This window comes from Scyliorhinus canicula, chromosome 7, assembly GCF_902713615.1.
Source record: "Scyliorhinus canicula chromosome 7, sScyCan1.1, whole genome shotgun sequence".
In the NCBI taxonomy this organism is placed as follows: Eukaryota; Metazoa; Chordata; class Chondrichthyes; order Carcharhiniformes; family Scyliorhinidae; genus Scyliorhinus; species Scyliorhinus canicula.
Window position 1 is genome coordinate 166,632,501 of NC_052152.1, and position 16,907 is coordinate 166,649,407.

At 44.2% G+C, this 16,907-nt stretch overlaps 1 protein-coding gene across 1 annotated transcript in view; it reads left to right on the top strand.

The window, feature by feature from the left end:
* Window positions 1-1,413: 1,413 nt before the first annotated feature.
* LOC119969513 (serine incorporator 1-like) overlaps window positions 1,414-16,907 on the top strand; it is a 36,616-nt gene continuing 21,122 nt past the window's right edge. Inside the window, exons 1-2 of the mRNA XM_038803210.1 lie at window positions 1,414-1,622; window positions 9,884-10,045. Coding sequence (XP_038659138.1) covers window positions 1,584-1,622; window positions 9,884-10,045 — 201 coding nt within the window. The 5' untranslated portion in view covers window positions 1,414-1,583. The remainder of the gene's footprint in view (window positions 1,623-9,883; window positions 10,046-16,907) is intronic.

Here is a 16,907-nt window from a genome sequence, read left to right on the forward strand (position 1 = left end):
TTTCCTATTACAATTTTCCTATTACAAATTTGATCCATGGAAGATTAATGGACCTCTGATTTTAAGACAAAGTGACTTTAAGGCAAAGTGACTTTAATTCAAACAAGGAGATTCCAGAAGGCTGTGCTGTTTTAGGCTGGTGATTGCAGATTGGCTGTCATCAGTGCTGACTCGATTTGATTGACTTGGCTGGTGATCAATGAATGAGCTGAAAAGGCTGTATTCTGCCTGGCAACAGGTGACAATTGGGTATATTTACTCTGAGGTACTTTTGAATGCCAAAACAAATCTAGTTACATCTTCTCCAGAAAAACTACTGCAAAGCCTCTCCAAAGATGATCCATTAACTCTCTCTATCCTAAGTCTGAGTGCCATTCTCTTGGAACTGCAAAGTCTTGAAATCAACCCAAGGGCTGGAAGCCAGTTTTGATATGAGACAAAGGGTCTCAAGAAAGAAATAGGCCTGAAGGTGATCCTTCGAGTTGAAGCCAGTTTTGGTATGAGACATCGGCCTGAAGGTGACCCTTTGAGTTGAAGGCCCAGTTTAATAAAATCTAAAGTGCCTCTTCAGAGTTAAGCCTACTGCTTGAGTACTGAACTAATGATTCACAAGTCGACCATCACCAACTGTAAACCAGAGGGTTGGAAGGAAAGCTTGCTGCAAGTAACTTATCACCTGAAGCAAGGACTGTTATCTTTTGCTCTTAACCCTTATTATTTTACTGTTTGCCACCCTCTATGTTTGTCTGTCTTGTGTGTTTGGGTAGATTGGGGAACAGATGGAAGAGGTTGTAGGTCAACTAGCTTGTTATCCAGCTGTAATTATTGCATGTTTCATCTTTATTTCTGTTATCAATTAACAGTATTTGTATTTCACCTTACAAACCTGGCGACTGTAATTATTCACCTGAAGGAGCTGCGCTCCAAAAGCTAGTGACTCCAAATAAACCTGTTGGACTTTAACCTGGTGTTTGAACATAAGAACATAAGAACTAGGAGCAGGAGTAGGCCATCTGGCCTCTCGAGCCTGCTCCGCCATTCAATGAGATCATGGCTGATCTTTTGTGGACTCAGCTCCACTTTCCAGCCCGAACACCATAACCCTTAGATATCTATCTTTACCTTAATAAGACTTCTTACTGTGCCCACCTCAGTCCAACACCGGGTGCACCTCCACATCACTGTAATCATTGGACAGCCAAAGGTAAAGGGAAGATAAAGATTTTAAAAAGCCACAGGAGAAAAGACAGGGAGAAGTTTAAATCAAAGTTCCCAACAAGGGAAGAAAATAGGAGATGTGCCTCAAAATTTTAATATTTTTTCATAGTGCACAGAGATGTGTTGGGTAAACCACTGCTGCGCACAGGGCTCCAAGTTTGCCTCAGGCGGATGGGAGAGCCGTGCACGCGCGCTAGCCCGCGCACGTCACAGGCACACTGGGCTCGCTGACGCATCGGGCGCCGCTCGCGGGCTCGCGGATCCTGGCTGCCTGGTAACGGGGACGGCGCGCGGCCATTTGCAGAGAGAGAGAGAGAGACCGCTCCTTCCGCTGACATTTGGATTGCTCGCCTGGTCGCTAAGCGATGGGCTCGGTATTAGGGGTGTGCTCCCTGGCCAGCTTGGTAAGGACGGAATGAGAGCAGCGGGCCCGGGAGTTTAGGCCGCGGTGGGGACGGGTGGGTGGTTTGTTTCCCAGCGGCAGAAGCTGCGACCCGGCCGGTTGGTTGGTTGGTTGACGGCGGCGGCTCCGAGCTTTAACGATGGGGTTTAGTTTCCGGGGATTAACACAGCGGCCGCCCGCCTCGCTTCTGTTCACGCCAATTGAAACAGAGAAGCGGCTGGAGATTCCGAATAAAGGTGTGGCGGTCGCCCTTCACCAGTCTATGTTTACACCGTGCCAGCGGTGTGCCGCACCCCTGGGGTTAATGACGTTTTTAAGTGTGGACTGACTCTTCCCCCACCTTCTGTACAAATCAGCTGCACCATTATTTCCTGCTACAGTATGCAACAATCATGTGATGTTTTTACACTTGATCGCATTAAGTGAAAAACATAAAAGTACCCCTTTGTCAAATATTTACAAGTTGACATTCTGGCGACAGTAGACTAAACGTTTTCAGAAAGCGGTGCAGTTGGGAATTCCCTTGAAAAAACCCCCCACTGCGGACCGGTATTCTTATTTCCCAGCTTTTACTGTTTTTATTTTCGTGAATGTTGCCAAAATTAACCTGGAAGGTGCACATTACTATTACTGATAAAGATTTGCGTTTGTATAGCACCGTGTTCATGACCTTGCAACACTTTACAACCACACTATCAAAAATTATTTGTTCCAATATGGGAAATGTGACAGCCAGTATATACATAGCTAGGGTCCGACAAACAGCACAAATGATCTTGGTTGAAGGATAACTGTTAGGCAGGATGCCAGGTAGAACTTCTGTTATTTTGCAAACAAGTACATGCCAATCTCTGAGGAAGCCTTGGATTAATGCCTCAACTGAAAGATGGCACATCCTGACAGTGCAGCACACCCTCAGACTGCACATGAAATGTCAGTCTTGACTCTGATATATTTTTAAGTGCGTGGAACCATAGAATCCCTACAGCACAGAAAGAGGTCTGCACTGACCCTCAGAGAGCACCCTACCTCGGTCCACTCTGCTGCCCTAGCTCTGTAACCTCACAATCCCAACTAACCTGCACATCCCTGGACATTAAGAGGCAATTTTAGCATGGCCAATCCACCTAACCTGCATATCTTTGGATTGTGGGAGAAACTGGAGCACCCGGAGTAAACCCACACAGACACAAGGACAACGTGCACCCAAGGCCGGAATTGAACCCAGGTCCTTGAAGCTGTAAGGCAACAGTGCTAACCACTGTGCCATCATGCTGCCCAATTATTAAAAGTTAAAAGTGTTAAGAATTCAACAATTATCTTTTGATTTCATTTTGGAATTTTCAGTTACACTCTCGAAACTGAGCGTATTGCATCTCAAACTGTTCTTTATCTAATTATGCCTCAAATGTATAACGTACCTGCAGTTTGTATGAATGGCAATTTGGCCTTGAATGTCTTATGACCTTGTATGCTGATCCAACAGTGGTGGCCAATTTCATTGGTGAACTTATTTTAATATGTCCCTAACAGGTGATATTGACCAAATAATCTCTTTGAGTAATGTTGATTGAGGGACAAATGTTGGCCATGACACTGGGAATAGATCCCATCTCCTACTTCTCTTCCAAGAGTGCCATGGGATTGTTTACATCTAAGAAGGTTCAACTTCTGCCCCTTTACCTCCTACCTCTTCACTACCCAAGGCCCCAAATAATCCTTTCATGTGGAGCAGTGATTCACTTGCACTTCTTTCAGTTTAGTCTACTGTATTCGTTGCTCACGATACGGCTTGTACATTGGGGAGACCAAACGGACTGGGTGATCTTATTGCTTGCCATTTGAATTCAGCATCTTGCTCTCAAGCTCCTGCAATGTTCCAATGAAGCCCAGCACAGATTGGAGTAACAGCACACTTCTGAGTAGGCACTTTACAACTTTCTGGAGCAGCACGGTAGCATTGTGGACAGCACAATCGCTTCACAGCTCCAGGGTCCCAGGTTCGATTCCGGCTTGGGTCACTGTCAGTGCGGAGTCTGCACATCCTCCCCGTGTGTGCGTGGGTTTCCTCCCAAAGATGTGCAGGTTAGGTGGATTGGCGATGCTAAATTGACCTTAGTGTCCAAAATTGCCCTTAGTGTTCGGTGAGGTTACTGGGTTATGGGGATAGGGTGGAGGTGTTGACCTTGGGTAGGATGCTCTTTCCAAGAGCCAGTGCAGACTTGATGGGCCGAATGGCCTCCTTCTGCACTGTAAATTCTATGTAAACATTGAGTTTAACAACTTCAGACATTTTGATAACTTTCTTTTTCCACAGCTCCCACTTCCTGCAGGGCCACTAAATCAAGAACATAAATCAAAACAAAGAGAGGGATTAAAAGACAGGGAGGAGACATCAAGAACATTTAAAATAAACTTATTTTATTTTTTCAAACCATCACCGATAATTAAAATCCAAAGTAGTTAATTTTGAATGCTAGTAATATTATTTATAGTAATTGTCTTATGCCATTAAGGGTTTACTTACACTTGAATGGATAGATGCTAACGTTTTTTGGTGAGTTTAGTCTGTTTATCATGTAAGTATAGCAACTTCACACCTGGTGGATTATAACTGAAATTAAATACTGTTCAATATTGAAATGGATAGAAAACATTTCTCAATGATACTGCTTCTGAATAGCTGTCCCAAGTATTTGAATGGTGAATCTCTGTTTTATTTTTTATGGCCTATTTACATTACAATAGCTGAAGCCTACGCTACCTATTGTCTTATGTAAAATGGCTAGAAAGTAGCAAGTTCTCACCATGGCTCCAACTGCAACCCTACTTGTGGGAGAGGGTTCACAAGGTCATCAATGCAGTCAAAACAACTAAACTTCCTATGCTACAGGCCAGGTGTGGTCGGCAAGGTTTGTGGTGGCTTGGGCCAGAGACATCTGCAGTAAAGGTTGGTGATGTCCATATTGGCTCTTGTTCAGAGACTTTCTGTGCTAAAGGTCGGTGAGGTTCATGTTGGCTCAGGTTCGGAGACTCCCATGCTATATGTTGGGTACGGTCGACGAGGTTAATTTTGACTGGTCAGAAATGTCCCGCACTAAAGGTCGGGTGCAGTCGGCGAGATTCATGCTAACTGGGGTCAGAGACATCACATGCTAAAGGTCAGGTGCAGTCGGCGAGATTCATGTTGACTCGGGTTAGAGACATCCCACGTTTTGGATGTTTTCGGATTTGGAGAAAGAATACTCGATCTATACAGCAAATTGGATATCACCATTAATTTTTTAAGGAGTGGCAATATCATGAAAAATCCTCTCTATTTTGGGGAGTTTCTCAGTATAAAAGGTACCAGGACGTTTTGGCATAAGTAAAGGCTTGACCTTATGCCATAATTTTATGAAAGTTTTATGTCATAATAATGTCTCCTATTCAACAAAAGCAGACGACAGGATGCAGGAAAGTATAGACCAGTTGGCCTAACTCCTTATTGGCAAAAACCTAGAATCTATTATTAAGGAGCTTGTAGCAGGACAATAAAACATCATTATACAATTAGATAGAACTCAAATTGATTTTCTGAAAGAGAAATAATGTTTGACAAACTTATTAGATTTCTTTGAGGGTGTAAGAAGCAGGGCGGATAAAGAGGTGCCAGTATATGTAGTGCATAAGGGCTGGAAAATTAGCTAACAGGAAACAGGATAAATAGTTCATTTTCAAGTTGTCAAACTAACAAATGGAGTGTCACAGGATTCCATTCTAGGGCTTCAATTATTAACACACCCCGATCAGAGTGAATAACTTCATTGGACACAACTATTCCCCTAACACTGCATACTCTGACCGTCTCCCAGGCTCGAAAAGAAGCAGTCACTCCAGGAAACGTGGAAAACGTGCAGGCCTGCAGGTGAGAGTGAAACAACGCGGCCCCAAAGCCCCTCTGCCTAGCTTACTCCGAGCTAATGTCCAATCTCTAGAAAACAAGCTAGACAAACTTAAAGCCAGACTCACTTTTCAAAGAGAACTAAGGGACTGCTGTGTGCTCTGCTTCACGGAGACATGGCTCACTCCTGCTTCACTGGACTGTGCCCTACAACCAGAGGGGTTCTCAATCCACCGAATGGACTGTACGGCAGCCTCAGGCAAGACAAGAGGAGGTGGGGTCTGCCTCCTAATCAACACCTCCTGGTGCCTGGATGTAGCAACACTGGCGAGTTTCTGCTCCCCGGACCTGGAATACCTGACGCTAAAATGCCGGCCCTTCTACCTTCCGTGGGAGTTCAGCTCCGTTATCCTGATGGCAGTTTACATCTCACCCCATGCGAATGTGAAAATCGCACTGGATGAAATATTCACCACCACAAATAGCCTTGAAACGAAACATCCCGAGGCCTTGTTCATTGTAGCTGGGGACTTCAGTCAGGCCAAGCTCAAGAGCGGACTACCAAGTTACCACCAACACGTCACCTGTTCCACCAGAGGCCCAAACATCCTGGACCACTGGTACACAAATATCAAACATGCCTACCACTCTATCACCCGCCCACACTTTGGCAAATCTGACCACAAGGCTATGCTCCTGCTCCCTGCTTATAAGCAAAAACTGAAGCGGGAGAATCCGTCAAAGAAAGTTGTGCATTGTTGGTCTGAGGAATCGGATGATCTCCTACGGGACTGCTTAGAGTCAGTGGACTGGTCAGTATTTAAAAACTCTGCGAGCAGCCTGAACTAGTACGCTACAACAGTAACTGACTTCATTAGTAAGTGTGCAGAAGACTGTGTGCCAAAGAAGCAAATCCGTGTGTTTCCCAAGCGGAAACCCTGGATGAAACAGGGATATCAACTGCTTGCTGAAACCTAGGTCTGAGGCGTTCAAGTCAGGCGACCCTGACCTCTACAAGAAAGCCAGATATGATCTAAAGAAATCAATCAAAGACGCCAAAAGACAGTACCGGACCAAGCTCGAGTCCCAGGCTAGCCACGCTGATCCCCGCCGCCTATGGCAAGATCTGCAAGACATAACAGGCTACAAGATGAAGGCATGTAAAATCGTCGGCTCCAACGCACCCCTTCCTGATGAGCTCAACGCATTCTAAGCCCGCTTTGAGCAAGAGGTCAGCGAGAGCGAGCCCTCCACCCCAGAAGCCGCGGATGAACTTGTATCTGAGATCACCACTGCAGACGTCAGAGCAGCCTTCTCGAAGGTCAACCCACGGAAAGCCACTGGTCCGGATGGGGTATCCGGACGAGCACTCAGGTCTTGCGCGGATCAGCTGGCGGGTGTATTCGCAGACATCTTCAACCTCTCTTTACAACAATCTGAGGTTCCTATCTGCTTCAAGAAGACGACCATCATCCCAGTACAAAAAACAAGTCAACCAGCGTGCCTTAATGACTATCGTCCAGTGGCTCTGACATCCATCATCATGAAGTGCTTCGAAAGGTTAGTCATGGCACGAATCAACTCCAGCCTCCCGGATTGCCTTGATCCACGACAGTTTGCCTACCGCTGCAACAGGTCCACAGCAGACGCCATCTCCATGGCCCTGCAGTCTACCCTGAAACACCTAGATAACAAAGACACCTCTCTCAGACTCCTATTTATCGACTAACGCTCAGCCTTCAACACGATAATTCCTACGAAACTCATCTCCAAACTCCATGGCCTTGGCCTCTGCTCCTCCCTCTGCGACTGGATCCTGAACTTTCTAACCCACAGACCACAATCAGTAAAGATAGGCAACAACACCACCTCCACGATCATCCTCAACACTGGTGCCCCACAAGGCTTGTGTCCTCAGCCCCCTACTGTACTCCTTGTACACCTATGACTGTGTGGCCGAATTCCCCTCCAACTCTATTTTCAAATTTGCTGATGACACCACCGTAGTGGGTCGGATTTCAAACAATGACGAGACAGAGTATAGGAATGAGATAGAGAATCTGGTGAACTGGTGCGATGACAATAATCTCTCCCTCAATGTCAACAAAACGAAGGAGATTATCATCGACTTCAGGAAGCGTAGTGGAGAACATGCCCCTGTCTACATCAATGGGAATGAAGTAGAAAGGGTCGAGAGCTTCAAGTTTTTAGGTGTACAGATCACCAACAGCCTGTCTTGGTCCCCCCATGCCGACATTAAAAAAGCCCATCGACGACTCTACTTTCTCAGAAGACTGAGGAAATTTGGCAAGTCAGCTACGACCCTCACCAACTTCTACAGATGCACCATAGAAAGCATTCTTTCTGGTTGTATCACAGCTTAGTATGGGGCCTGCTTTACCCAAGACCGCAGGATACTACAAAGGGTTGTGAATGTAGCCCAGTCCATCACGCAAACCAGCCTCCCATCTATTGACTCTATCTATAATTCCCGCTGCCTCAGAAAGGCAGCCAGCAGAATTAGGGTCCCCACGCACCCTGGACATACTCTCTTCCACCTCCTTCCGTCAGGAAAAAGATACCAAAGTTTGAGGTCATGTACCAACCGACTCAAGAACAGCTTCTTATCATAGAAATTTTGATTATCATAGAATTTACAGTGCAGAAGGAGGCCATTCGGCCCATCGAGTCTGCACCGGCTCTTGGAAAGAGCACCCTACCCAAGGTCAACATCTCCACCCTATCCCCATAACCCAGTAACCCCACCCAACACTAAGGGCAATTTTAGACACTAAGGGCAATTTATCATGGCCAATCCACCTAACCTGCACATCTTTGGACTGTGGGAGGAAACCGGAGCACCCGGAGGAAACCCACGCACACACGGGGAGGATGTGCAGACTCCGCACAGACAGTGACCCAACTCGTGAATCGAACCTGGGACCCTGGCGCTGTGAAGCAATTGTGCTATTCACAATGCTACCGTGCTGCCCTACTTCTTCCCTACTGCCATCAGACTTTTGAATGGACCTACCTCGTATTAAATTGATCTTTTCTCTACACCTTGCTATAACTGTAACATTATATTCTGCAGTCTCTCCTTCCTTCCTTATGTACGGTATGCATTGTTTGTACAGCATGCAAGAAACAATACTTTTCACTGTATACTAATATATGTGACAAGAATAAATCAAATCAGATCAATCTATATTAAGACTTGGATGAAGGGGACAACTGTATTGTAGCCAAATTTGCTGATACTACAAATATGTGTAGGAAATCACATTGCGAGGAGGATACAAAGAGCCTGCAAATGGATATAGATAGATGAAATAAGTGGGCAAAAATCTGGCATCTGGAGTATAATGAGGGAAAATGTGAGGTTGTCCACTTTGGTAGAAAGAATAGAAAAGTGGAGTATCATTTGAGTGGCGAGAGACTGAAGAATGTTGCAGTACAGAGGAATCTGGGTGTCCTTGTACATGAGTCACAAGGTTAGCATGTAGGTACAGCGAGCAATTAGGAAGGCATGTGCAATGTTGACCTTTATAGCAAAAGGGTAGTGTTTCAGAGTAGGGAAGCCTTGTTACAACTGTGCAAGACATTGGTCAGACCACACAATTTTAGTCTTATGAAAGGAAATATTTTCATTAGCAGTTCAGAGAAGGTTCGCTAGGCTGATTTCTGGAAGGAAGGGCCTGTCTAATGAAGAAAGGTTGAGCAAATTGGGCCTATACTCATTGGAGTTTAGAAGAATGAAAGGTGATCTTATTGAAACAAATAAGATTCCAAGAGGGATTGACAGGACAGACAGTGAGAGGATATTTTCTCTCCTGGGGGAATCTAGAACTAGGAGCACAGTTTTTTTTTAAAAAGAGGAATTTCTTCTCAGAATCATTTGTCTTTGGGATGCTCTTTTACAGAGAACAATGGAGGCTGGCTGATTGAATATATTCAAGGTTGAGCTAGACTGATTTTGAAGCAGAGTAGAGAAATCAAGGGTTGGGAATGGGGCACCAGGAGGACGCAGGAAAGTGGAGTTAAGATCCAAACAGATCACACATCATCTTAGTGGTCGAGCAGCTCATTGGGCCAAATGGCCTACACCTCGCATTTCTTATGATCTTGTGTGTATGCCATAAACACACCACTTCATATCTTCAGAAATGCTTGGGCCGTAATCATTATAAGGAACAATGTGGGAATAAATTATTTGAAGCTTCAATATGCTATTATAGGATCTGAATGTACAAATTGGATCGCCACACCCCTAGTTAATTCATCTGTGATGCTTACACGGTTTCTGAATTTATGCTCCAACTTGATTTGCTTTAGGGAGTTAGTCATTTCTAATATTTGTTTGTAATATTGTCTCATAGGTGCCATGTCTGTGCAGCACTGCTCCTTGTTTGCTGTGCACCTGCTGCCCCAACAGCAAGAATTCCACAGTGACCAGATTAATCTATGCATTCATTCTACTTCTGGGCACCCTTGTAGCTTGTATTATGCTGGCACCTGGAATGGAAACACAGTTGAAAAAGGTATGTTTTATACTATTATTCCTAAGTACAAGGAACTTGGAAGAGATTAGCACTGCAACCTGTTTTTATGGAAAACATTAATTTTTCATTTTTGAATGTTTTTGTTTATCTCTAAATGAGCTAAATGAGTTGCATTCACATAAACTGTTAGATAGGATACAAAATTATATGAATCGTTATTTTTTTCAATTGTCACATGGACCCATATTTAAGCTTAAAGATCCATGGCATTCGTTCACTGTTTCGTATTGATTGAAAAAAGAGGGCCTGTACTGCGCTGTTATGTTCTATGTTCTAAAAGAGACATGCTGTTGATGCTTTTCAATCAGCGCTCTCTTCTCACACTTTTTCCCTTTACTATTGATCTTGTAAATCTGTCCCTGATGAGCTTTGGCAGTATGTCTCTTGTTTCAACAATACTCAAGTTCTGTATGACTATGTTTACGTAATCTCAAACATCTCTAAACACAACATAACACATTCCATGAACAGGCAGTAGTTGGACAATAAGTTGGAACTCTCCCTTTTGAGAAGATCAACAAAGATGGGAATGGTGGAAGCCAGGAGGAAATGTTGACACCAATGAATTTGCTGCTTATAGTTTAGATTTCTTCTAATTCCAAAAATGTATTTACTGCAAACTGTCCAGAAATGCACATTCCAAGTTCCTTAGGTGTGTAATGTTGAGTTGACAGTATGCACCTGTATCAAACGTGACAGTCCTTTTATAACTCACTTGACAAGATTATAATATGGGAAGGTAATTTGGTCCAATTTAGTTTCTCCATCTGAAAAATATAAAGTGACCAACGGTTCATCACGCCATTCAACAGGCACCAGAATGACTGAAGTTTTTATATGAAGAAATACTTCCTGATGTGTGTCTTATATTTGCATTTCAAGTTTGAGCCTATGTCCCCATGACTTGCTCTTGAGTTTATTTGGAGGTAACATCCTGGTTAACCTTTCAAACACTGTTTAGCATTTATATACTTTTGTAAGATTCCTACTTTGTTACTTTCCTTCAAAACTTTTTCAAAGACATCTTTCAGCCATGCTTTCAGAAATCATTAACCATTCATAGAGTATGTACGTCAATTTTTTTCCCTCCAGTACCGTACACGTCTCTCTCAGATTGTATGTGTTACTGTTCGGCCCATTTACAGATTTTCTCTACTTCTCGATATAGGGCCCAATCTATTCCTGTTGAGCCATCTGCATTGATCATTTTTGGTTGAGTTTGAGTCCGATCCTGGAAGTACCTGAGAAAGAGTTAGGTCCCAACACTGAATCCTGATGCACGCTTGTTGGTAGTTGTCATTTCTACCACCTCCACTCCCCATGCAAACCATCCCAATACAATATTAATTCCCAGGTATTTGCTGTTCCTTGCTTTCAGCCAGGTTCTTATCCATTTGCACATGTTGCATTGAAAACTAACTGTTATACATATATCTTTACAGTGAGAGTTTGGCTCAAGTTAGAATCAGAGCATGATGGGAAATGGAATGAGAGTTTGGCTCAAGTTAGAATCAGAGCATGATGGGAAATGGAATGAGAGTTTGGTCAAGTTAAATCAGAGCTTGATGGGTAATGGAATGTCAGGTTTGTATACCAGCTTTGTGAAATGTATTGTTCCTGTGAGAACGCGTTATCACGACTTTGACGGTCTGTGAGAATCTGTGGTGGGAACAAAACACAGCCGGGGGAAGATTCACTCCTTAGGACTTTCTGATAAAGAATTACTATGCTATGAAACTAACCGTATTACTAATCATGGGAAGAAAATAATTACTTAAAGGAGGGGCGTAATGGGCTAATTGTATCACTAATGATTGAAAGGTGTGATGGGTTTTGTAAGAATATATAGTCAACTGTAACTGAGAGAAATTTGCTTTTTCACTTGCTGTAACTCTGAGTCACAGCTGTGCTACAGCCCCGCGGTAAATAAACGGCTCTTTTAAGTTATCTGGTGTTCGACTGATGATTACATCTGGACTGCAAAATTTAGTATTATCAACAGCATGGAAGACGTTTCAATGTATTGTCCCTTGTCACTGCTAGATTTCCAGTTTCTACTAATCCCCTGTTTGGAAATTAACTTTTAACTTATTCTTTTCGTAATGATCTTTATTCATGCCCTCTTGCTGTCAATTTGGCAATCAATGAAATCATTCTCGCCAAAACTTTTTATAACCTCTTTGATCGTGATGTTTTCTCTGTTTCATTTAAATATTAAATAAATCTTTTCTCATACCTTTCTGTGAATCTTGGCTGTCCCTTTTCCATGACTCTAAAATCTTTCGTAAAATTGGTTCTTCAGGACCCTTCACATTACTACTCTGGCCGAACCAATATGCTGTACAAATTCAACACCATTTCTTTGCTGTTAAATTAGAACCTCTAAGTCGAAAACCCAGAATCTTATTTGCCCTTTTTTTTGACATTTTCCATCTACATTGCCACCTACATAGCTCAACCACATCAATTTGTACTTGTATAGCATCTTTAATGTAGTGAGATGTCCCAATGCATTTCACAGGAGCATAATCAGCGAAAGACTCTCACTGAAGCAAACAAGGTGAATTGAGGACAAGTGACCAAAAGCTTGGTCAGAGGTAGATTTTAAGGGGCAACATAAAGGAGAGAGAGATGGAGAAGCAGAAAATTGTAGGGAATCCTAGATTTGAGGCCGAGACAGCTAAAGGCGCACTGCCAATATTGGGGTGGAGGAAGTGGGGAAGCCTCTGAGATCAGAATTTGAAGAATTCAGAGTTCTCAGATTATAGCACTGGAGAGTTGACCAAGAGGGGCAAGGCCATGGAGGAATTTGAATACTAGAATAAGAATTTTAAAATTGAGCTGTGGGCCGGTAGCCAATGTAAGTCAGTGAATGGAATATTGTGGAAGGAACAGTTCTTTCGGAATGCTGCAAACAGAAGTGAGCCTGCAGGTAACAAATGTGTCGATAGGGGTTTCGGCAGCAGAGAAACTGAGGCGCAGCATAGTCAGGTAATGTTACTGAAGTACAAGTCAACGGCTTTTGTGATCGAGTGATGGAGAGGATGTCAATTGGATTCTCAGTCTGGTTGAGACTGAAAGGGGAATGGTGTTGATAGTCAGGGAACAGGTTATATGTGGTGGGGGGAAAAGTCAGTTGCTTCAGTCTTCCCAGAATTTAATTGGACAAAATTTCGGCTCGTCCAAGGCTGCATGCAAGACAAGTACCCTGACACTCAGGCAGTGGAGGGGTTCAGATTGGTGGCGGTGAGACAGAGCTGAGTGTCATCAGATTACATGTTGAATCAGAGATAATTTTGATATTGCTGAGGGGCAGCATATGGATGAGAATTAGGCCAGAGCAAAGGATAAGTCCTTGGAGGACTCCAAAGCTAACAATGTTGGGGTTGGAAAGAAGTCACCGGAGGATGTTCCTTGGATATAATTGGATAGGTAAGAATGGAACTAGGCAAGGATACTTCCTCTCAGCTGAGCAATAAGAGAGAGACATAGGAGGTTGAAGGTTTAGGCAACTGTGTTCCAGGCTGGAGGAAGCTCTCAAAATATTGAGGGATGGTTCACTACATCCTTAGAGAAATCACTAGTGACTTTGTTTGGCGTGCTCAGTGACAGGGATGGAATCCAGATTGGAGATGTTCAAACATGGAGTAGTATGAAAATTAGGCACATTTGGGAAGTGACATAAATTCAAGAACTTTGAAGAAAAAAGATGGGGCTAGAGATGGGATGGGGTAATTGCAAAGACAGGTGGTTCAAGGGTTTAAGGAAGGGGTGAAAGCATAAATCCTGGGCGGGATTCTTCCAGGCCGTGTCGGGCCGGAGAATCCCCACGAACGCGCCACACCAGCACGTGATTCTCTGCAGGAGAATCGGTGCCATTGGCGCCGGCCACGTGTCGCTCTACGTGGCCGACCCGCTGATTCTCTGGCCTGGATTGGCCGAGCGGCCATTGGAAAAGAGCTGAGTCCCGCCGGCGCCATTCTAACCTGCTCTCGGACGGCGGGACCTCGTCGTGTAAGGGTCGGGTGGCGGTCTATTGGGGGGGGGGGGGGGTGGCCTCCAATGTGGCCTGGCCCGTGATCAGGACCCACTGATCGGCGGGCCAGCCCCTGTGGTTGGGGGCCTCCTTTCCTACGCGCCGGCCCCTGTAGCCCTGCGCCATGTTGCGTCAGGGCCGGCGTGTTGAAGGAGGCCACTGCGCATATCCTCATTGGCGCCGGCACAAATGCGCATGCGCAGATCCCGCGGCGCCCAATTCGCGCTGGGATCTGCAGCTGGAGCGCCATGCTGGCCCTCTTTAGGGGCCAGAATTAGACGTGGGAGCGGCCCGTTCATGCCGTCGTAAAATGCGGGGCATTTACTACGGTGTGGACACTCTGCTGCGGGTTTGGAGAATCCCGTTCTTAGAACTTTGTTCTTGTTTTAGGTGTACTTGCTTTCTTGAAATATGGTTCATATTTCTCTCGAACTGTATTTGCCATCTCTCAATTTCTCCACTACATTTATTATGATGATGCCACCTTCTGTACTCATGTTTCTGATTTGTCTTCCTTTCTCTTTGTCTGAGGATTTCCCTCAACTGTGCCTGCTCCTTGGGGTGGCATGGCACAGAGGTTTGTAAACTGTTGAGGTCCGAGGACTAACCTCTGCCGCACAGTTTGCGAGCCAGAGAAGGACCCATTTATCCCAACCCTCTGCTTTCTGACAGTCAGCCAATCCTCAATCCAGTCTAGTACTCTACCCCCAATCCCCTTCGATCTCACCTTTTATGCGGCGCCTTGTCAAAAGCCTTCTAGAAGTCTATATATATACCACATCTGCAGGTTCCCCATTATCCACCTTGCAGTTACGTCGTCAAAGAACTGAGTCAAGTTTGTCATGCATAACTTGCCCTTCATAAAACCATGCTGACAATGGTGGATTGAGTTTTGACTTTCCAAATGTTCAGTCATCTCCTCCTTAAATGATTGATTCCAGCAACTTCCCCACCACAGAGGTCAAGCTAACCGGTCTATAGTTTCCTACTTTTTGCCTCTCTCCATTTTTGAATATGGGCGTCACATTAGTGCGTTTCCAATCCACCGGGACTCTTTCAGAATCCAGGGAATTCTGAAATATCATAACTAATACATCCGCTATCTTTGCTGCCACCTCCATTAATACCCTAGGATGCAGACCATCAGGTCCCAAAAACTAATCTGCCTTTAATCCCATCAGTTTATTCAATACTGTCTCCTTAGTGATGTTTATTGCCTCAAGTTTCTCCACATGAACTGTAGTTTTGGAAATTTTTAATTATCTTCTACCGTGAAGATAGAGGCAAAATATTAGTTCAGTGCCTCTGCCGTCTGTGTTCGCCATTATTACATCACCAGTATTGTCCTCTAAAGGGCCAACATTACTTCAGCTACTCTCTACCTCCTTATATACTTGTTGGAAGCTTTTGGTATCAGTATTTGTTTTCTGCTAGTTTTCTTTCGTAGTTCATCTTGGCTCTTTTGATTTTGTTTTTAGTACGCTTTTGCTGAACCTTAATGTACTCTCAATTCTCCCGCTTACCACTACCTTTTGTAGTATGGTAAGACCTAGTTTTGGCCTTTAGGTTTTCCTTGACTTCCTTGTTTAGCCATGGAATGTTTTTTTCCCTTTTAGCATTCCTCTCCCTCTCAGGAATAGACTTTAATTGAGAGGTATTTAATATCTACCTGAACATCCACCATTGTTCCTCAACTGTCCTACCCTCACTTATCTGTGTCCAATCAACTTGGGCCAACTCTTTCCTCAGACCTGTATCATTACCTCTGCCCAACTCGAGTATGGCACTCTGTTTTCTCTTGCTCAATCTGAATTTGAATTTGAAATTCTAGCATGAAGTGAATTCCACAGTTTCACGACCCTTTGAAAGAAGTATTTTCTCCTCATATCAGTTTTAAATCTGCTACCCCTTAGACCTCTTGCCCCAAAAGAAGAAGCAGGCACTCATTCTCTCATTTAGAAGATCTTTCATTCTTCTAAACTTGAAAGTGTATAGGCCTAAACTGCTCAATCTGTCTTCATAAAACAGACCCATCATCTCTGGAAGCAGGGCAGCAGGGTAGCATGGTGGTTAGCATAAATGCTTCACAGCTCCAGGGTCCCAGGTTCGATTCCCGGCTGGGTCACTGTCTGTGTGGAGTCTGCACGTCCTCCCACTGTGTGCGTGGGTTTCCTCCGGGTGCTCCGGTTTCCTCCCACAGTCCAAAGATGTTGCGGGTTAGGTGGATTGGCCATGCTAAATTGCCCGTAGTGTCCTAATAAAAAAGTAAGGTTAAGGGGGGGTTGTTGGGTTACGGGTATAGGGTGGATACGTGGGTTTGAGTAGGGTGATCATGGCTCGGCACAACATTGAGGGCCGAAGGGCCTGTTCTGTGCTGTACTGTTCTATGTTCTAATCTAATGGACCTCCTCTAAATTAACTCTAATGCAATTACATCCGTCCTCAAATAAGAGAGCCAAAATTGTCCACGGTATTCCAGGTGTGGTCTTACTAATGCCTTGTTCAGTCGCAGCAACACTTCCCTATTTTAATACTCTATTCCTTTAGCTGCAAAGGCCAAAGTTCCATTTGCCTTCCTTATTACCTGCTGTACCTGCAGCTAGTTTTCTGCGATTCATGCACGAGGACACACAAATCCCTCTGCACTAAAGCACTCTGAAGTTTCTCTCTATTTAGATAAGTTGCCTTTCCATTGTTCCGACCAAAATGGATAACCTCACACTTATCCATGTTAAACTCCCACCTGCCAAATTTTGGCCCATTCACCTAATCTGTTTATATCCATTTGTAAATTTTTTATTTCCT